The 22,634-nt window shown below is 26.5% G+C and overlaps 2 protein-coding genes and 3 non-coding genes across 6 annotated transcripts; 2 read left to right on the top strand and 3 right to left on the bottom strand.

Moving 5' to 3' along the window:
- The first annotated feature begins 1,501 nt into the window (after positions 1-1,501).
- Positions 1,502-1,668, top strand: LOC111688074. The gene has a single exon (XR_002762842.1). It is a non-coding gene; the product is annotated as a U1 spliceosomal RNA (small nuclear RNA).
- A 1,498-nt stretch (positions 1,669-3,166) lies between these two features.
- LOC111688067 lies at positions 3,167-3,333 on the bottom strand. The gene has a single exon (XR_002762841.1). It is a non-coding gene; the product is annotated as a U1 spliceosomal RNA (small nuclear RNA).
- Positions 3,334-5,685: 2,352 nt separating this feature from the next.
- On the bottom strand, positions 5,686-5,852 carry LOC111688082. The gene has a single exon (XR_002762843.2). It is a non-coding gene; the product is annotated as a U1 spliceosomal RNA (small nuclear RNA).
- Positions 5,853-6,777: 925 nt separating this feature from the next.
- LOC124420390 lies at positions 6,778-7,361 on the bottom strand. The gene is made up of 2 exons (XM_046952993.1): positions 7,146-7,361; positions 6,778-7,076 (listed from the first exon to the last, which is right to left on the bottom strand). Exons 1-2 carry the CDS (start codon positions 7,258-7,260, stop codon positions 6,835-6,837), a joined length of 357 nt encoding a protein of 118 aa, XP_046808949.1. The 5' UTR covers positions 7,261-7,361; the 3' UTR covers positions 6,778-6,834.
- Positions 7,362-8,350: 989 nt separating this feature from the next.
- Positions 8,351-20,644, top strand: LOC111687794 (cell death-inducing p53-target protein 1). Of its 2 annotated transcripts, none has more exons than XM_023450279.2 (3): positions 8,351-8,552; positions 19,743-20,319; positions 20,509-20,644. In XM_023450279.2, exons 2-3 carry the CDS (start codon positions 20,021-20,023, stop codon positions 20,612-20,614), a joined length of 405 nt encoding a protein of 134 aa, XP_023306047.1. In that variant the 5' UTR covers positions 8,351-8,552; positions 19,743-20,020; the 3' UTR covers positions 20,615-20,644. The 2 variants fall into 2 exon arrangements, with proteins under 2 accessions (XP_023306047.1, XP_023306041.1); XM_023450273.2 differs by having other exon boundaries at positions 8,351-8,612.
- Positions 20,645-22,634: the final 1,990 nt, after the last annotated feature.

The following is a 22,634-nucleotide window of genomic DNA, read 5'->3' as shown; positions in this document are numbered from 1 at the left end:
TTTAAACTCTTTATAAATAACAAAATTTAACGTAAAGGATAGTTTTTCTTAAATGTAAAGAACTTTTTAATTCAGACGAATTATATTAATTAAATTATTTAAAAAAACATTTGTTTAACCTAATTAAACTCAATTTAGGTTGATTTTTATATATCTATCAAGTGTATCTAATTTATCCAACTCATTAATCATTTTCTTACGCACTTTATCCAATAGAATTTAAAACGTTGTGCAGTTGTCAACACTTGTATTGTTTGTTTAAAAATAAGTTGTGTCATTAAGTGTTCGTTTATTCATTTATTTTGCGTTAAATTTTGTAAAATATTGTTTAAATAAAATAAAAATGGTCATTTGTTATTTTCATTGTGTATTGTTGCATGTGATGTGTTGATAAGTTTGATTTGTTTTATATTAAGAGAATTGAGTTATACTATAAAACCTAAAAATGCGTAAATTTATTTAGTTTTTTGTTTAGTCTGTCATCAGGGTTAAAGACAAGAAGTCAAAGTTTATTTTTTATGCGTATATTTTTGAATAGATACCAAGATACCGGTGTTAACTTCGTTTATTTTTTATGCTGTTTTACGAATCGATTAATGTTTGTTTTTAAGCTTTTGTTACACTTTAATTGATTTATTTATGTATCACTCAAGGTTAATTAATTTTAACGACATTTTGTATAAGTATGTTTGTTTCATGTTAAAAAACACTACATGGCGCCTGCAAGCCAGAACAATTAATCGTTTTAGGAAAAGATTTTTAAATATTAACAAGCTCTTATTATATTAATTTTGAATTCTTTGTTTTAAAATTAAAAAAATGCAATTAACAGAAATTTTTAAAATTTTAAAAACAATTGTTTTAAACAAAAGACTTAAGCCACAAACATTTTTTAAAGCGACTTAAGGAAAGAGGTTTGTGTCTTTAGTTTTTGTTATATAATAAACTTGTGATAGGAGTATTGTATGCAGTTGCATATTGTTTTAAGGCCACAAACTATTTGTTGTTTATTATTTTGTGAAAATGATAAATAACATTTTAAAGAGATGCATTACGTAAATTCCTATTTTTAATTTATTTCAGTTTTGTTTTAGATAAACCGATATAATAACACCGACTTCATGAATATATTACGCTCAGAACAAAATTGGCTCAAAAGTACTATATTTTGGTACAATCTTTTAAATTACAATGATACACCAAAAACACAATTAAAATAATAAAACGATAAAAAATTGGTACAATAATAATCCTAAAAGTACAATGTTTAATGATGTTTTATACAATACGATATTTCTATTTGACATACCTGATACAAAATAATGCCCTTCTAATTACAACGGCAAATGTGAAAGTATGTATTGGACTGCAACTTTGGTGGTGGGTTTTTAAAACAATTACCATCATCAGTTAATCAATACATATACATTTTCTAATTAACAATTCTCACTAAGTTTATGTTAAATATTGTATAAATAGTTTGGTTTGTGCTGATAAAAGCATACTTACCTGGCGTAGGGGTTAACCGTGATCATGAAGGCGGTTCCCCCGGAGTGAGGCTTGATCATTGCACTTTACGATTGAGTTGACCTCCGCGATTATTCCTAATGTGAATAACTCGTGCGTAAAATTTTTGGTAGCCGGGAATGGCGTTCGCGCCGTCCCGAATAATTAATACATTTTAATATCAAAAAAGTAGAATCAACAAGTTTCAAGCACAAAAGAGTAACTTGACATGTATGTAAATACTTAAAGTAGATATACTTTTGTCAGCGTCGCACGAATATACCATCTGATTTTGGCAATTTATATTCTATTTTAATGTATATTTATAAATAAACTAAAACGTGTAAAATTGTGAAAATATAAATAAATTAACGTATAAGAAAGCGTATGATGCAAAGAAGGCATGAAAATTACGAAATACTTTGCTGCGAAGACGCGTAGTGTGGACCTTCGGCTTAAAACCAAAAAAATCACTTATGATTCATGATATCCGATTTTAAATAATTTTAAGGGTCTTTCAAGTGCTATTTTAAATAGACTTTTAAAGTACATTTTACTATACTTTGAAGTAGTCTAATGAATTTTCTATGTTCTGGTCTATAAATTAGTCTAAAGACTGGTCTATGAAGTAGCATTTGATTACTGAATATCCTTTAAAACAATAAGTATTTTTACAATTCTATTTAATTTTATTTTTGTTTCCTTTTAATTAAACGCTGATGGTATTCGTACGGAAATATATTCTTCATATAATTAATTATTGCCAATATGATATATAAATAATTTAATTGATTTATTTACTTTTTGTTTGGTTTGATTGAACTGCTAAAATGATGTATAATCATTTTATTTTGCTTTGTCTTTAAGTGGAAACCAAATATAATTTTATTTATATTATATATGTATTAATAATTCAAAATACAATAGAAATTAATCATCAATAAAAAGCTGTAATAAATACGACATTGAAGAAAAAACATTTTTTTCAATTAAGTTTTTGACAAAAACTTAAGTTTTACACCACTGAACGAACACCTTTTACATCAAAATTCTTTTAAGTAATACATTAAAATCTGTATCAGGCATGGGAAATTCAGTAATTTAGAACTTTTTATCGCCTTAATTTTCGTATGAAGGCTTTATAAAACTTCGTTATTTCGATTGTAATTTCAACAATATTTTATTTCAAACCTACAAAGTACATAGAATAATTTATGCATAGAAGCGAATCTGAGTATGACAAAAAATCGAGTCTCTTGTCAAAAACCTAAGTCGTGAGAATGTATTAGTTAACAAATATTTAACCCAACAAACACAAACTCTATCGTTTAAAAAGTTTAAATATTTTTCTGTTTGATATTTTATGTGTATTTCGATATTTTGTGAAATAATGGTTTAATTAGTCATTTTTATTAAATTTCAGTTGACCAATGCAACTGAAATATCTTCATTTAAAATTATTCTAAATTTGAAATAAACTTGTTGTGTGTGCTGGATTGGATCAAAATTGATTCTTGAAAATAATATTGTTTTTAATAATTTTGTGGCAAAAACACAACTTTTAACAGTGTTTATTTATTGTTGGAACAGGGACCATCGGGCCAAAGGAGAAAATTGTTTTCCCCCACTATATGAATAGTTGTGAAATGTATCCTTTAATGTCGGGACGGCGCGAACGCCATTCCCGGCTACCAAAAATTTTACGCACGAGTTATTCACATTAGGAATAATCGCGGAGGTCAACTCAATCGTAAAGTGCAATGATCAAGCCTCACTCCGGGGGAACCGCCTTCATGATCACGGTTAACCCCTACGCCAGGTAAGTATGCTTTTATCAGCACTAACTAAACTACTTATACAATTTTTAACATCAACTAAATGAGAATTTTTATAATATGTATATGAAATGCAAGTTACACATGTACATGTAAAATAAAACATTAAATTGAGTGTGGAAAAAAGATACATACAACAAGTATCTAAAACAAAACAACCACCGAAAATTTGTGTAATATTTAGGTAGTTTATTTTTCTTTAAATGACTAAGAATGTTAGTATGTAAGAATGTAAAATATATAAATTTAATTAACACTAGCAAAGAGAAGTAATAAATATAATCCGCCTATTTAATATAATTAAGTATTTTTATTAATTTAAAAAGATATATTGATAAATTAATGTATTGCTAATTAAAATAAAATGTTTTTAAAAATATATATTTATTTTAAATATAAATACAATTTTAAACATATTATCTTACATATAAAATATTTAATATATGTATTAAATCAATTAACAAGATTTTTAATACGATAATAGACAATTAAAATATTTATAGATCAGGTAAAAATTTAAATAAAGGAGAATAATTGGCGTGATGTGTTACTAAAAGAGCTGTTCACAAAACATGTCGAAGTTGGCCAAGTTAACAAACATTTAAAAGAATTAGTTTATTAATTTAGTTTGGTTTCAAGTGGCAACTACAATCATTTAATTTATTAAAGACTCTTATTGAACTACTAATAATAAATAAAAAATAATATAAACTTATTAAATTAGAGTAGGCGCTCATTTAAATAAAAACCTAAAGTGTCTTAATAATATTAAATAAAGTGTCCGATAAGCATTTCACTTTATTGAATTAATTTTCATAATTTTTGTAAGCTTTTGAAAATGTACCAATAATTTTTTTGCGGTTTCAATTTCTTGTATAACAGCATAAAATACCAAAAGACTCTCTAAGTCATTGAACCCATTCTTCGAGCATCTTAATTCGACTTTCTGCAATCAATCTTTATTAATTATAATTGTTGTTCATGTTTTTTTTTTAATTTCAAAATACATAGTTTAAGGGCATTTTAAACACAAAATCTATAAAATATATAAAGGCGGCTTCTTTTGTTTTCGACATAATCTTATTGGCCTGATTTTTATTAAATTATATTATTTTTACCAAATTATGTACATATATGTATATTTATGAAAGCAGATAGTTGATGACTGATTGTTTTTTGCTTACAATTAAACAGTTTGCTAAATTACTTTTGCTGCTGTTTAAAATTAATGAATTGTGTGTTGGAATTAAGGATGAGGGTATTTTCTAAATATTACTCTGTGAATCAAATTAACAAAATTGTGAAATTAACTCGAAAAAGTTAATAACTTTACGTAAACGAAATTATACAGTTAGAGAAAATAAAAGAAACACTGTGTCCCAAATTAAAAAGTATTTAAAATTGGGCGCTTATGCCAACTTTTATTTTGTATTAACTTTTTTCAATTATATCAAATACCCAGGAAGAACTTACATTGAAATATAATGAGTTAAAAGCATAATAAACCATTATTTTAACACGGCGATATCATTGAAGGCAAATGCTTCTGCGGAGTTAAAAATATATATTTCGCTTACAATAAAGTTGTTGAGTAAGCTTTTTTATTGCGCGCCAAAAAAAATGGGTTTAAGATACAAATTTAATGTTGATTTCTTGTTTGTAAAACACAATTTTTTAACACGCAATTAAATAAAATGTGCAAACAAAATGACAAAGTCAAAAATAAAGTACTTCTTTTTATATTAGTTTTTGCTGGGTAGTTTAATGGCTATGATCTCAATCATGAATGTTAATTTATTGTTAGGTTTGCGGAAATGTGAGTAAGCGTATTAAGCAGGTATGAACATTTTAAATTGTACTAATAATAAAAATTGTACTCTAATTGTACTAAACAAATGTTCCGCTATACTATATACTAGACAAGAGTATAGACCAGACCACAATACAGGACTATATATTATACTTTATTCTATATAAAAGTATAGGAAAATTGCACAGGTTACAGCTGCTCTTTTATTTATGCACTAGAAACCATAGTAGAAATAAATATTTGTCTACTATGCTGGAAACTAAGGAAACTTCTGGATAACTGAAACTGATGTATTGTGAGTACTTACTCGTTCCTATGACATTACATTGAAAAACTGAATAGTATTTTATAAGGAAAATAGTTAGCTTTTGAGTCACGTCTGACTCATTTAGGTTCACCATAAGTTTGTTTTTAAGCTAACTCAAAAACCATTTAAACATATTTAATTATTTTTTCATATATACTTTATGGTGAAAACTACAAACTGAATGACAGAAAGGTGTAAGAAAAATATTACGAAATGTATTCTCTTATGTCGGGACGGCGCGAACGCCATTCCCGGCTATCAAAAATTTTACGCACGAGTTATTCACATTAGGAGTAATCGCGGAGGTCAACTCAATCGTAAAGTGCAATGATCAAGCCTCACTCCGGGGGAACCGCCTTCATGATCACGGGTAACCCCTACGCCAGGTAAGTATGCTTTTCCCAACTCAACCAACGCTACTTATACAATATTTAACATCAACTAACTGAGAATTATAGTAATAGATACATAATACTGACAATACTCGCCCTTAGGGTGAGTTTGCACTAAAATTTCATCGACAGAGACATCAGGAGTTACTTTAAGTACCACCGTGTTTTTTTCGATATATTTGTTGTTTGAGGAGGGTTGTTTTTTTTTTCTTTTTCATTTTTGGAATGTTTAGTAAATTATGTACATACGTCTTACGTATTATAGATATATGACTGGCATGTTTAATGTAGATTAATTAACGATAAATATTTGCTTCTTCTCTACTTAATTCTATTATAATTTTTTATTTGCAATTAATTGAAGTAATCATGGTTGAAATTCTTCTGTGTCACACATGAAATCCGAAGAACATGACAACATTTTAAACACAACTTGTTCACTACAAATGCTTAAAGCTTTAAGATTAATTTTGATTTTCATAATAATGTTTCAAATCAATCAAATAGTATGACTTTTTTCGCGCATTTGTCTGTTAAGTGTTAATTTTACGAAGAATAAAAACCAAAACGAATATTATTATAAAGTTTAATGGATATGATGACCTTGAATAAAAAATTCTAACAAAAAGTAAAATTATTGTTGTTATTGTTTGCAAAAAAATCTATAGTTTTGAATTTCGTTAAAGAGGGGATTTATTTGCACAACAGACAGATGCTGCTGAATTTATACAAATAATAATTAATCTTTATTCTTTACTTTAAAAATTTCTTAAATTAAATGTAATTGAATATTTTTTTAAAGTTTGTGTTCCAAATCTTTTGTTTTCTTTTTGTTTATTTAATCCATAAGAATGTGTCTTAAGTCTTTTGTTTTGTAAAGCAAAAGATTTTTGTGAAATTTAATATTTTTTATTATTGTTTGTTTAAATGTTTATTTATTTAATGTTCTGAATTTACATTTGTGTTAGAGATGAATTGACAACATCAGTTTTTGTTCTTTTTCACATATTGATATCTTTTCAGAATCATTTTAGTCATTGAAATGCACTTTTTCAATTTTGTATATATATGTTTGCGTAAAAATTTTACCATAAAAAGCCCCAAATACAACAGCAAAAGTATGTAAAATATCTGATCGCACAATAAAATGAAACCCAAAATTACTTCCAAAGAATTTAAGGTGGCCATATGTTCATCTAGCCACAAATCGTTTTGTTGCTTCGGAACTTTGGATATTAAGTTATTTTTATTACAATAAGTTATTTATTCTCGGCTTTGCCAGTTATTTTACTTACTCTTGAAGCTGGCTAACTCTATGGTGGAGTTGGACTCAATATTTAAGCAACTAAACACCTCATCCCAGTGGCCTTGGGAGGACAATTCTTTCAAAGATTTACAAATATTTGCCATAGTTTATGTTATTTTTTCGTTTTGTTTCGAAAATTTTATTTTTTGACAACTGGTTGTAGGGTTAACACATTGCTGTTTGATGTTTAAAAATTGTTTTTTCGATATCTTTGAAAGTAATCGTTAATTATTTTATTTGCAATACTTTTATATATTTTATTTAAATTACGTCATTTTGACAAATCTGTTAAAACATTTTATTGTTTAAAAATTATTATTGTTTACAGAATTAATTAATAATTTTTATATGACTTTGGGTTAAGTGAACTTTGGTTATTTGTATTTTTATTTGATGTAAGATAAATTACTCCCACACTACAAAATATGAAGAGTGATTTTCTTACAAAATGCATTATTTATTTAACAAAAAAAAAATGTCATAAAAAATAGAACAAACATTGTTAAATACAAATTGTTCTCACTTAAGTCAGACATTTGTCAAATCACTAATGGAATTTGATTCATTAGTGTATAGTATTGTCATAAATTCATAACTTAAAAATTCTTATTTTTCAAATTTAAAAATTATATTTAAAGAATTTAATATATTTAATTTAATATATGCAATTTAACATATTTAATAGATTTTTTAAAGTTTTTATCGTGATTTGTTGTAATCGTTACTGTTTCCATTACAAACAGTAACAGTTTTAGAGAATTTTTAGCAACGACCTGAACCATTTCAAACAATCAAATCAAACAGTGTTGTACTATTGTGTACTAAATTAAAAATATAGTACGTTAAATTTTATTACTTTTACTTAAATTTAAAAAAATTTCAACTTTTGTTTTAAAACTAAAATTACATTTTATGAATTACAAAAATAAAACTTACATTAAAATACTACTCATTAAAAGAAATTAATAAAAATTACACTAAAATATTACTTTTTAAAACCAACTAATCAAAATCAAATACAACACTGCAATAACAAATTAAACACAACACTGTTACTTTTAAAACAGCTGCGGTCATGTTTTTATTTTCATCCCTCTCTCTCAGCCTTTTTCTTTGAATGCTTTTTATCTCTCTTTACACTAGACCAGTACTAACAGAAAATACTAAATATTCCTCTTGCAAAAAAAAACGTTCAGTTTATTATTTTCCGTCGTTCGATTTTGTATTGAAAAATTGTACGAAACGCGTGTGTGGTTTTCTAAATAGAAATAGAAAATAATAATAAAACAAAATTAGCACTGAAGTGAAATCATTTAAATACTTGTGTCAATGTCTATGTGTTTTTTACATATAAAAGGAAAAAATTACCAAATTTAAAATAAATTTATAACAAAAAGTACGCAAAACAAAGAAAGTATTTTTAAAAGGAAATTCACATCACAGCAAAAAAACCAAAGTAATTCAATGAAAAATGTTAATATGATTTATTATTAAACTAGTGCTGGTAACAAGAATGAAAATAAAATGGAATTGTTGATAAATAAGTGTTAAATTAAATTCATAAACAACAGGTTTTTTTTGTAAAAAATTATTTCACAAATAACACAGACGGACAGAATTTATTTCAGTCAAAGGTTTGGAATGTTGGTCGGGTCTTGCTGTTGTTTACTTAACTGTCATCCACTCTGAGATATTGTTTGTCCTGTTAACGGGAGATTGTGTAAATAACAACAAGATGAAAATAATAATAAATACACTGGACAAAATAAATAGACAAAATTAGAAAAACATTTTTTTTTTATTTTGTCTATGTGTACACAAGATGTTATAGAAAAACAAAGTTGCATAATATAATATATTTCTTAATAACGATGACGTCAATTTCAAAGTTTGTTTAATTTTTTCGAAATTCTTTTTATTTTTTATTCCTCTTACTTTGTTGTAAATTGTATCTTTAAAAATATTTATACATTTGCTTATTGCTTTACGAAAAGCGCCTGCGTAATTGGGTCAATTTTATAATTTGGTGTAGTGTAAATAGAATACGTTTTTCTTTATGAATGACGTCATTTCGCTAAATTGTGTTCTCTTTGAGATCATCATTGTTCAATACCTATACAATAACAAAAAAGAAACTACACTAATTTCTCTAGACCGTTTTAAGCAGATGTAGTGCTATTATTTTTATTTTATATGTATTGTTGAAAATCAAACGGTTCTAGTTATTGTTTTTATTTCACACCTTTTTCTTTTCATAATTTTTTTATAATTGTGGTTTCTTTTTAATAAAACATTAGTTAGCACAATGTGATGATGAGCATCGTTGAACAGATACAAAGATACTTGTGCTGTGTTGACAAATATGAAGTTAATATTTACCTAATTTAAGCGTTTTTAACAGCTTATTTAGCAAATTTTTGGCATGCTATTTAGTTTAATATTAATTATAAAAAAAGAAACAAGGTTTAAATGTCAATGGAATACAATTGAGCATCCGCCGGGGCTTGTTTCCTTGATGAAAGACCCTCATCTAGGTGTATTGCGATCCTGGAGTAAAAAGGTGCTACCAGTAGTTCAAGTCCGAAAGAATGTACTGGGGTGAGTTTTTGGATGATGCGAATGATTGTAGGGACAATTCAATTGCTTATAGCATCATTTTTTGTTTTCACCTGATGTTAAATCTGTTCCTTCTATCGACTCTAGCCAGTGATTGCATTTTTTTATTTTTGTCGGGGTTAGATTGACTCATGACATTAGTCACTGCACGTACACTGGATCAGAAATTCCACATATGTAAATTGCTGCTGTAAGAAGCACAATGGGGCAGTGGTGAGTCGTCACAGAAGCTCAACGTGTAATAGGCCAGTCATAATTTAATCAGTTCAGCAATTTAATACAAACCTAATAGGTTCAGTCGAATAGGTTCGATTAGCTCTGCCATAAATTTATTGTGGTATCTTGACCTTTACGGATCGGTCAAGATACCACAATAAATTTATGGCAGAGCTAATCGAACCTAAGTCAAAAATTAATTATCATTAGTCAAAATCGTTTGCGTTCATAATCTATTAATGGCCAGTCAATTAATTACCAAACCTACATCTCTCAGAGAAACTAAAACTTTTTAAAACTATTCTTACTAATGTTCGTAAATACGGGCATAAATCAAGTAGAACTCTAACATTCTCGAAATTTCTTCTAAATCAAGTTGACTACACTGACAAATAAAAACTAAATTTTTATATATTTTTTTTGTATATTCCACTCTAGTCAATTCTCTTAGGTATCATTTATTATCATTTACTCTTGATGTCTTTGCCTTCATTCTCTCATTGTTATTTATATGGATGTATGTTTGCTTGCTTTTTTTCGTAAAGTTGCTATTGATTCTACAATCAAAGTATCTTGGTTGGTTTTGCCATTTTTGGCATGTTGCCTTTATCAAACAACGAGTTTTAATATTTTCTAACTTCATAACAGATTTTTTATCGTTAAATAGGAAATCATATTTTACACAAGAAAAGAATCAGTGTCATTTTGCAAAGTAGAAATAACTAAATGGAGAAAAATTATTGTGGGTTGATATTTAGAAAAGTGAGAATATTTTATAAATTCTTTAAAAATTCATTTATGATGTTATTAGTGTTTGTTTTGATTTAATGTTATTTAAGGTTAGTTTCATGTCAAGTGACCCAACTTAAAAAAATCGATTTTGATGAAATTTGCACCTAGGTTTGTTCTATTAGATAGTGGGGCAGACACAGATAATTTAATTCGTAGAACTTTTAATTCCAGATACTTTATCATATAATTAATATTTTATGGATTTAGTGAATAACCTTATTATCTAAAAATAATTTTATATAGTTTTTCAAACAATTGATGTAAAATATGGCATTGTATTTCTTAGAAGTTATCATTATTTATGATGAAAATTGATTGCAAAAATGAATAAATGCCATCAGACAGTACACAGACACTTAAAATATCTGCATACATACATAAAGAAATACAACTTAAATATCTACATATTTGACTTATTTTGACTTTTAAACAGGGATGTGATATATAAATAATATTAATTCATATTATGTATGCATAAAGGTACAATGTATACGACAATAATCTACATACTCAATGTAACTATTGAATTTTATATTAACCCTGTCGTTTTAAAAGTGACAAATACATAGAAACTTTGCCTCATGTAAAATATGTTATATATGATAGAATGGTTATTTTAAAACTTGCCGAAATTTAATTCAATTACACAGAGAAAAAGGGTCAATTAGTTCCTTCGTTGCCATTATCCATGTTACATTTACCAACTAAATTATTATGTTCATATGTATTTTGAACATTATTTTGAGGTAGTTTTCTTATTGATTAACAAATTCAACGTTGCGGAACTAGTTCAATAAACTACAGGGTATATAAGAAAAGTGCCCGACATGTGTTTATATAGACAAACATAAATGTAATTTTATAACTACGTAGTATATACAAATGCTTATATATGAATGTATTTGTTATAATGTTTATACATAGGTATATGTATAAATAAAATAATTAAGTAATGTAATATGTACAATAAATGTAAATTACGTCAAAGAAGTGGTACACTTTTTGGGACACAGACTATAAACCGCAAACAGTTTTACTAAACTCTGTATAAACAACTAAGAAAGTATAGTCTGTTATATTCGAGCATATAATACTCTACAATAGGTATAGGTTATTTATTTTGGTTTTTATTTGAATTTAATATAAGCATCAGAGTAATTGACGGTGATTTATAAGGTGGTGAGATATAATACTTGTGAGATATTATACCTGTTTCCTTTGATCCTCATGGAATTTAATAAAGAGGTCAATTATGAACCGATCCTCATAGAACTTAATAAATATGTTCAATATTTCCATTTTATATTATATTGATTCTATACTAGCCTTGATTATATAGAGCCTCATTTGACCCTAGCCCCTATTAAAAGCAAATCAAGCCTCGATAATTTCATACATGTTTTTATGATAAAAACGTTTAATAAACTAAAAATATACTATTAATAGCTTTATTAATAAGGGGGATATACTTTAAGATTTCTTAAATACAAATTTAGAATCTCTAATAATATTTATCACAGAATAATTAAAATATTATACTTAGGTACAATTATCATGTTCGTTTAATTTATTTATGACTTTATAAACTAATGTTATTATAAATGTATTAATCATATTACTTCTTAATAATTATATTACTTCTTATGAATGTATTAATCATATACATAATTTCTAAAGAGTTATTAAATATGTAAATATTTTTTATATCAAATAAAATAAATATCGATTTTTGTGCATTCATACTTTGGCGTTCAAACACCTTTTGTACTAAATACTTATTTATAATAAATATACAGTTATTAATAAAAAATAACGAAACTATTGCTATTAATTCCAAAGGTGAACAGAGCCGTGAGATTTTGTAATTAACAACTTTAATGTACTAATACTAATATAAATAAGTTACTTATTATAAGTATAACTAATTAGAAGAATTAAGGTATAAACTTAAAAATAGCATTAACAAATATTTAATATTAATACAAATATTAAATATCTGCCTGTTTCCCTAAATGCGAACAAAAATTTCTTTCTTATTTTATATTGAAAACAATAATAATTTTTCGAATTTATTTTTTGTTTTGAATATAAACCTAGAAAATATTTGTTCGTTCGCATTTAGAGGAACTGGGCCTATATTTTTTCAATTAACAATTGATTTTGTATCGTTTTGATAACTTTTTGTAAATTGTACAACTCCATAAAAAAAGAAAAATTGTGTGTGCCCACATCAGATTATGATTTTATTAATTCGTGAGGATTGTTCATATTCGACCCTAACCCTCATAAAAAATCGTAAAAAAATAGTAGAAGTTAGTTATCATGATTTATAATTAAATTTGTAAGCAGTTAATTAGAATAATGAAATTGTTCAGTAGTTCTATCTACTAAAAGAGAAATTTTGTGAGATTTATTATTGAAAAATATTTCGTTGCTATTTTTTCATACAATCTGTAATCAGTATAATTTATTAATTAAATTGTTTCGCTTTTATCTCTTCGGTATTCGAATACATTTGTCTTTGTTTTAAATTTTAAAACAAAATTCGAGATTGTCAATAAAAGTTTCAGTACGAAACACGAAATTATTCATTGTTGTAATCAGTGCAGCGATGTTCATGCCAATGAATGTTTTTAATATTAATTTTCCTTCATTTTTTTATAAAAAAACTGTTGGTTGGAAGCAAAATTACTAATGTAGTAATCCTATTGTTTCAAAATCAATTATAATTTATTAAATGACCTTATTAAATTTTTTAATTATACTTTAAAAATTCTATATTTGGATGTTATTTTGTACTAATGTTTGTAACACACAAAAATATTGGTCCTACACCAAAAAAACGGCCAATCGGCTTCTTTTTACCTCCCGAATGGCGAAATAACAGACCGATTTTAATCATTTCCAATATACTTTGCTTCTGGTATGTGTGAAATGTCAACAAACTATCTTGAAAATGGCGACCTTAAGCATGCGCACAAGGTTTACATAGATTCAGAAAATGGTTCTGAGCCGATTAGTATACTTTAAGGTAGAACCAATATGTTTGGGTTTACAAACATCAGCACAAACGCATAACCACCCCACTGTAGTGATGTAGGGTACAAAAAATACTAGTTTTTACACATATTTTTAAAGGTTTAAACTGGTTTATAATTCTTGTTGTAAATTTCTTAGATTTTTTAAACTTTTGCTAAAAGTACAATAAATTGTTTGTTTGCATTGTAAAATGTAAGTGTTAAAAAACAGCAAAATAAATTTATAAACATTTGTATCTTATTATTCTTAGAATTTTCTTTTTTCAAAATATATCTAAAAATTTGCTATAATTTTATTATTTTAGATGTGTGAGTAATTTTAATTAAACTTTTTTGTTAATATAATGATTTAAAATTAAACATAATTTTGCAAGGTTTTTTTTACAAAAAATATTTTAATTTTAAGCTTGTATAATAAATTTTTTTTATTAAAAAGACCTTGTAGCAAAGCAAATAAAAGTGGAGATGAGAATAAAAAGTCAATGTTTTAAATATAATAAACACAATTATTGTTTTTGTAAGTTTTGTAATAAAAGTAAAATAGAGCATAATTTTTCTTTTAAAAATATGTAGCAGGGGTGGATATACTTAAATAGTACTGAAGACTTTGAAGACTGAAACCTGGCCCCTTATATGTTAATTATTCTCACCAATATGGACCAAATTCAGAGCAAAGAATACGATATTTTGAGTAAAAATTTAGTAAATCATTTACATATTTCTCTTTTTCACTAGATATCTCTCTCGTCTTGATTTCAATGCTCATCATTTCATTTTTTTATTCATTATCATACGAAAAATTGTATTTCATTAATTTGTATATTAATGATGTCATTTTTTTGTGAAAAGATAAGAATTTTTTTTAAAAATATTAGTTCTTTGTTAAGTTTTAAATGTATTAAACATTTCTAATGTTCATTTGTTTTGCATCATTTATTGTAATTGACATTAAGTTATTTGCGTGACAAATTCAACTGAACAGTCTAGTTTTTGTTTATTTGGAATAAAATAATTATTAAAAAGTACACACGCTTGATACCAAATTGACACCAATTTCAACAACAATTCGTTGTGGAAATCTAAATTTTATTCACATCCTTTGTATAAACTCAATATTGACAAAGGATTGTTTATTTGAAAAATTTGGTCAATTATTTGGTCAATTTTGTAATTGACATTAAGTTATTTGCGTGACAAATTAAATTATTGAATTTGTATACTATCTCAACTATATTATCACATTGTTTAATTATTTTGTATTTATTTTCAAGCATTTTATTTAAAAATATATTTAACAATACAGCGATACGATAAAAATTGTGAATTATAAAATATATTTATATATGATATAAATATGGGCTTATAATATGTACCAAAAAATATTTCTTTGTAAAGATAGATTAATAGAACTTAAGTTTTTGCTATCAAATAAACTGGTTTTTAAGGACTGCCTTATGTACTGACTACAAACATACATTTGCATAGAAATCCTTGCCTTGGTCATAAACAATAGCGTTTGTGTAAATTTGTAATTTTTATAAATATTTACATTAGTTGAGAAAAATATTAGACATTCTTCTAAACATTTCCTTCGAACATACATATTATGTATGTGGCAATTGAGATTGTTACATACTATGTAAATATTTTATCTTAACTTTCACATGTTAAAATAATTAACAACAAAAAAAAAAAACATCCAGAACACTAAGTAAATCAAATTGAAATTCAATTAAATTATATATATTAAAATATAAAAATCAAATAAAATTGAATGAAAGAATTGAGTTCCATGCCATACAAAAAAGTCAAAGTTTTTTAAATAGATAACATTCGATGGGAAATTTTGTTTACTTTTTTTTAGATTTGAAATCTTTTTCAAATCTACAATAAAAATGTACGTACACACATATGTATATTAGGATGGCCCCTAAATAGAATAAACATTTGGTTAATTATAAAATTGTTTCTCCTGAAGTCCATATTTGGTAAGCTGGATTAAAGGATTTTAAATATTTTTGAACTAGCACAACAAATTATATCACGCCATTGAAAACGACTCTCAATGACACATAATAAAATTAGAAAATAAAACTTAAAAAATATAGTTTATCTTTTGACCCAGCTTATCTTAAAATGAACCAATCGTTAATTTTCGATGGGAACATCAGTTATGAATACAAACGGGACCACCTTAATGTGCATAAATAATCATTATTGTACAGATATAAAATTGGACGTCTTCTACATTAAATGTTTTTGAATGACTCATCAGGCGAATGTGTTGAATGTACTCGTCCCATAGCATCCATCAGATGGCCACTGTTGGGAAATAAGTAAAAGGTAGGGTTTCTAAAAGAGAGTACAATTATCGAAATCCTGTTTTTGTCTAATTCCCTGAATTTATTTTGAGTACTATTTTTTAGACCAATATTTAATTAGTTGTAAGCAGCCTTTTTAAAAAGACCAAATTGATCCAAAGTTAGTACTATTATTATGAATAGTATTGTATTTCCCTATTACTAGTGAAATTATATTTAAAATAAATGAAATTAGTTTTTCCAGGTAATTGAAACCATTCAAAAAATTGCATACCCTAAAGTATATTGATTCATAGAGATTCAAGCATACGTATACTGGTTGTATTCATAAGAATATTTAGATACAAACATTCAGATACAAATTTAATTTTTATGCGAAATTCTATTTTTATGTCGTAAACAGCGCGTCCAACATGTTTATTTTAGTTTTTTAGCTGCGAGATGATTTTTGTTCTTGTTTTGGCCAATACAAATCTAAAATGTGTTATTAGTATGAGTGTGTGATTGTTTATTTGAAAAATAATTAAATAACAAAAATAAAGTGAATTGACTTTGTCCATTCACCATCATTCATTATTTTATGTTTCGTTTGAGGAAGTTTGTTCCTTTAAATTTGCTTGATTATAATTTTCTTTTAAATTTTACTTTATATAAATTTAAATTAATTCCAAGTGGTACATTATATTATTACATATCAGGGTCACTGCAGGAATTAGTTTTGCATGACTGTGACATCATATTGCAAAGGAATTATACACATGCACTCTTAATTGTTTTAAAAAATTAAAATTTTACAATTGCCCGAGCCAAAAAAAAAATGTAAAAAAGTCATAAATAATGAATATGAATATTTCGGCAATAACGAATTTTAGTTGCACTATTTTTATGATTTTTTTACCCAACATTCGGAAAACGAGTTCACAAAACTATATCCCAAAGTATCGGTTCCTAATTCATTCTACCCTTGCGCATATCTGCGATTTTTCTATTAAACATTTGAGTTCCAAAGTTATATGGGGCCGGCAGAAAATTGATTTCAACATTTATACTTATATGGACAAGCGGACATTTAAAAACAAACTCAACTATAAAAGGGGATTTTTGTTGACGATCAGACAATCATTGCCAAAACGACTTCGAGTACTATAAGAATTCAGAATACATAGGCATATATACATATTTACCTACCTTATAACGCCCCAAAATAAAATTTTAAAACTTATTAACTAAATTAAGGACTATCATCTTTCATATTATGAATATAATTCGTTAATTAATGCTTAAAGGTGCAGAGTTTTAAAAATTACAAAAATCAATTCAAGTGGTCATATAAAAAACTTACTTGTATCTTGGTTTTTTAACATCTTTTATTTAGTACATTTTGCAATTACAAAAGTACACATTTAACTTTCTCTTAAAGCAAAAAAATAAAATAAAAAATGACATAAAATACAACAGCTACAGCACTCAATACTTATAAGAGGGTGTCATTGTCATGCAGATGTCGCAAAAACTACATAGATACTTACTTACACTTACATACACATATATAAGCGTCAATATTATATAAGTATTTCTTGCTATCTATTGTATAACTACATTCCCTGCTATTTTGTAATTAATAACTTTCATTATTTTACTGGTCAGGAGGTAAACACAAAGCTTTGCACAAAACAAATAAATAACTTTATAATCATTAAAATGGAAAATATAAGAACAAATGTTGTTTAGTTCAAAAGACAATTCAAAAGCATTATTTGTATACAGATAGGTAACTAGTGTTATAAGTAATTCTTAATGATTCACAAATTCTCCATTGCACAACTTAATACAGGTACTGCCGGTTTTTTAAGACAGTTGTAAAAGTTTTGGTTGTATTTAAAATTTTTTACATCATGTTGTTTTATTTAAACAAGTAGAAAGAGGGGTGAAGGAGCAAAATATTTTTTTTATAAAACTAAATGACTTTTACTTGTTTTGGCGTCATAGTAAAAATAACTAGAAAATATTTTATAGCTTTAATTCATGCATTTCTTTTCCAACAATCACTGTTAGTTTTTCCATTATTATTTCTGTTACTGTTGTTAGGAAACCACGTAGTTTGTTTCTTTTTGCACTTCGTGTTTCGATAAAAAAATAAAAATGTAAACTGAGAGTAGAAACGAAAAGAAGAGATATAATGGAGACAAAACTTGATACTTCCGTTTGGATTTTTTTGTTTTCTATTTTTTTCATTCCATGTTGGTGTGAGTCTGTAGAACTAAAAAATCATTACAACCTACAGTTAAGCTAGAACAACAATTCCTGTCTTTATTATTTTTTTTTATTTAGAGGTATGCCAAAGTTTTAAATGAAAAAACCGCCCATACTTAAGTTAGCCGCTAAAATGTAACTAAAAAAACATTTAAGAGATTTTAAACAATGTACTCCCATAATTTAATATTAGTTGTCGAATGTACTAAGACTGTTTGTTAGATTTTATTATAATTTTAATACAAAGTTTTTGACATTGTTTGGTCGCTTTTTTATTATTTTATTGTACATATATATTTTTCGATTATAATTTTTGAACAATTTATATTAATAAAAAATGTTTAATTCTGCAATGAATCCTGTAATAAAATCCTCCTTAAATGATATAATAGGATAATAAAACACTTCAATTGCAAAAAAATTTAAATGAAAATCTAAAGAGTTGTTTATTTCCATTTGAAAAGTGATAAAAAAAGTAATAATTACCACCACATTTTGCATTACTTTGACCCACTTTTTAATTTTAAATACATTTTTAGGCACATTTTTTTGTGTTATTTTAAAAAAAATATATATATTTAAAAAAAATAATTTAACATCGTTTACCAAAAGATTTGAGATATAGCATTCTACACTTTCTCTAAGAACAATGAGTAATAAGTTACATGAATCAGAAATAGGACTAACTTAAGTGCAAAATTTTATCCCAATCGAAAGACATTGCTTGCAAAGGTTGATTCACTAAAAGAGACACATATAATGCTACATTCCTTATAATGCTACATTCTATATTTTCTTATATCAAGGATTATTTAGTAACGATTAAATTTATTCTTTTCATATATAATTTTTCGTCCGAGTGTATCAGTTTTTATGAGCACGTAACAAAAATGTCAACAAATCCTTTTTATGGATGCCACGAACTTAATGTTAAATATAATTAACTATTGTGTTTTCTAAAACCATTACGCATTTCCCACAATATGGTAGCAAAAGATTATTTAAGAATTTCTTATATTATCGTTTTATATTTTAAGTCATATTCTCTAATATGTTTGTGGAAATAAAATCATTCTATTATTTTGATGCAATTTCATTTTAAAATTGTATGTATATATGTATATGCATATAAGTTCATTGATTTTCTATTGAAAATTTTTTATTTATCTTAATGTGTATTATGTTAATATATTAATAATTAATTTTATTTATATTTATTTCTACATTAATGTTTAATACTACAGATAAATCTTGATAATATTTCATTTATATATTATTTAAAGAAACAACCACATTTTCATTAATTTAACCTTTACATTCAATTTCTCTTTTTTCTCCATATATTTGCAGGCACAAAGTGAAAAGACTAAAATAAAAATAATATTGCATTTACTGAGTAGTAAAATCGCATAACTGGAGAATTCCCTTGCCCCCAGCACACACACACATAAACATTATACGCAACAATTGTATATAGAAGAAAACAATATATTCCATACGCAACGTTGCACAAGCTTCTCACATATTTCAATATAAACTACAATAGCTGCAACATAAAATTCGAGTACGCACAGGAACAAGAATAGAAATATAAGGAGAAATAAATTAATAAAAAGCCTTAAAGCACAATGAGTAAAGCAACGGGACCTTCACCACCACAATATACGTATGTGCCACCACCCTCGGCACCACCATCATACCAGGAAGCTGTAGGTGGCGTTAAACCAGTGGGTCCTTTCACACCCGTCGCTGCACCCACACATGCTGCTGCTACCACAAATGCCCATATTGTAACCACAGTTGTGCCAATTGGTCGCACGGCTACACACATGATCTGTCCATCATGTCATGCTGAAATCGAAACAACAACACGTACTGAACCTGGAATGATTGCATACTTATCGGGCTTTGTTATTGCATTATTGGGGTAAGTGAAATGGCAAAAGAATGTCTTATTAAGAAAATTTTGTCAATGCCCATTCTGGTAGTAAGATTACAAAAGTTTTCAACTTTTTACTATAATGCTGGAAAATATAGAAATGGGAGACATGTTTTACATACATATATGTTAAGAAATTAAAAATTACTTACTGATATTAAGTTATTTCTATTACAGTTGTTGGTTGGGTTGCTGTCTGATTCCCTGTTGTATTGACGACTGCATGGATGTTCATCACACATGCCCTAATTGCAAGGCATACTTGGGACGTTACCGACGATAAATAATTTACATCTACTGGGTCATCGAATATTAAAAACATACACAACACACATATATACAACCACATAGATTACGCTTAGAATGTTTAAACAGATGAATATTTTAAAATACGTCTTTAATAAACCAGAGTGGAATAAATACTTTGAATATTAATGGTTAAACAACTTTAAAAGTCGTTTATTTTCAATTAATTACGAAATAAAATTTATATATATATTAAAAATACATTAAAAAAATACCAAAATAAATAAACGATATTTTTGCTTAAAATTTACAATTCTGAAATAAAGTTACTTTGGTTAACGAAAAATATTGCTCAAAAATTTTTTATTTTTTATTTTAAATTGATTTGAATTTCTTTTTATATTTGTTAACTATATATAGCACTTTAATATTTAATTTCATAAAAAAACATAACACTTAATTGCCTAAAACTATACTATGCTATAATATTATAAAGCACATCTACACCTTCACAAAACACTATTTTATGTTTAGCTTTTTTAATATAATCCAATTTAAAATGCTTTATACAAATTTGTCGATTAAGTTAACATAAATTAATTTAATTTCTATATATTGCTTTCTTTTTTTGTTTTATTTGGGCTCTCTTTTTTATTATTATACATATACAATGTAATTATTATAAATTAATTAATATATAATAAAACAAACTGATTATTACATACAAAACAAACTTTTTAATGTAACATTAATTTAAAAATTTCTATATACTATGAAATAATTTCGTAAATAAATGTAAAATTTTTATGTAATTATGTTTTTATTTGTCTTGTGCAGTGAATTTGATATGGAACCAACATTTTGTTAAATTATTATAAAATTTTACGGAATTCGATTTAGGACAAATTTTGTACAGAATTTTGTACTAGTCTAAATAATTTATATCTATATCAATAATTTAAAGTTATGTTCGACAAATTTGCAATTCTGTTAAAAAGTCCAAAATCAGTAAAAATCATTCGGAAACACATCTGTTAGAGCAGAAATACAAACTTGTGGATACGTTTGCGTTTTCTGGTACCAAGAGGAAATACAATTTGAATGGAATGCTCATTAGTAGCCTTACTATTATTATCTGTTTTTAAATTTCATAGTTTATGTGGCCTTCTTCCTTGGCAGTAAACGTTTGTTAGTTAGTTAGTTAGTTAGTTAAAATTCATTTACGGTTTACGCCTTAAATAGCCTCGTTCAAGAACTGCCAATCCGACTAATACCTTCATATAACAAGGTGGGACTCCCGAACTCCATTCAAAGACTATGTCGTGGTACAGTTATGAGATGTCACTTTGTAAACCAATATGAAAAACTGTCGAAAAAAGGACAGTCTGATTACTCTTAAAAGAATATGTTAATGACACGCGAAGGTCTTTATTCACCCAGATTTGAATTACGAATGTAATATATTTTTGTATTATATTAATATGTAAAATCCAATCGATATTAAGATTAAACAAGTACGAAAGTATAGTCGGGCGTGACCGACCATATGATACCCTACATCAGTTATGAAAAATATGGACCAAGCTCGATAAAGTTTTGTGAATATATTTATATAATATTTATTTGTGCTGAATTTCATGGCGATATTTGTATTTATAAGTTAATTTTGGACATTCAAATAATTTTCTGAAGGGGGTTTTGTATAGGAGCTAGGGTCAAATGAGGCCCGATCTTTATGAAATTTGCAAGGTCATCAAGGTTTGTATAAAACTTAGTTGTGCCGCTTTTTATCGACATACAGTTATATTTAACATAATTATGAGCTTAGAAGCCCTTTTCGGGGGGTTCTGTTGTATAAGAGCTAGGAGAAATAATGGACCAATTTTATTCATTTTCAATAGGCTTCGTCCTTGAGTCAAAAAAGGCGTGTGTGCCAAATTTCATCCAATTATCTTGACCTTGCACACAAGGTTTACATGGACAGCCAGACATAGCTACATCGACTCAAAAACCATTCTAAGCCGATTGGTATACTTTAAGGTGGGTATAGGACATAT

The sequence above is a fragment of the Lucilia cuprina genome, chromosome 5, assembly GCF_022045245.1.
Source record: "Lucilia cuprina isolate Lc7/37 chromosome 5, ASM2204524v1, whole genome shotgun sequence".
NCBI classification, from domain to species: domain Eukaryota; kingdom Metazoa; phylum Arthropoda; class Insecta; order Diptera; family Calliphoridae; genus Lucilia; species Lucilia cuprina.
The sequence above is the reverse complement of the archived record's forward strand: the minus strand, read 5'-3'. Positions and strand labels throughout refer to the sequence as shown.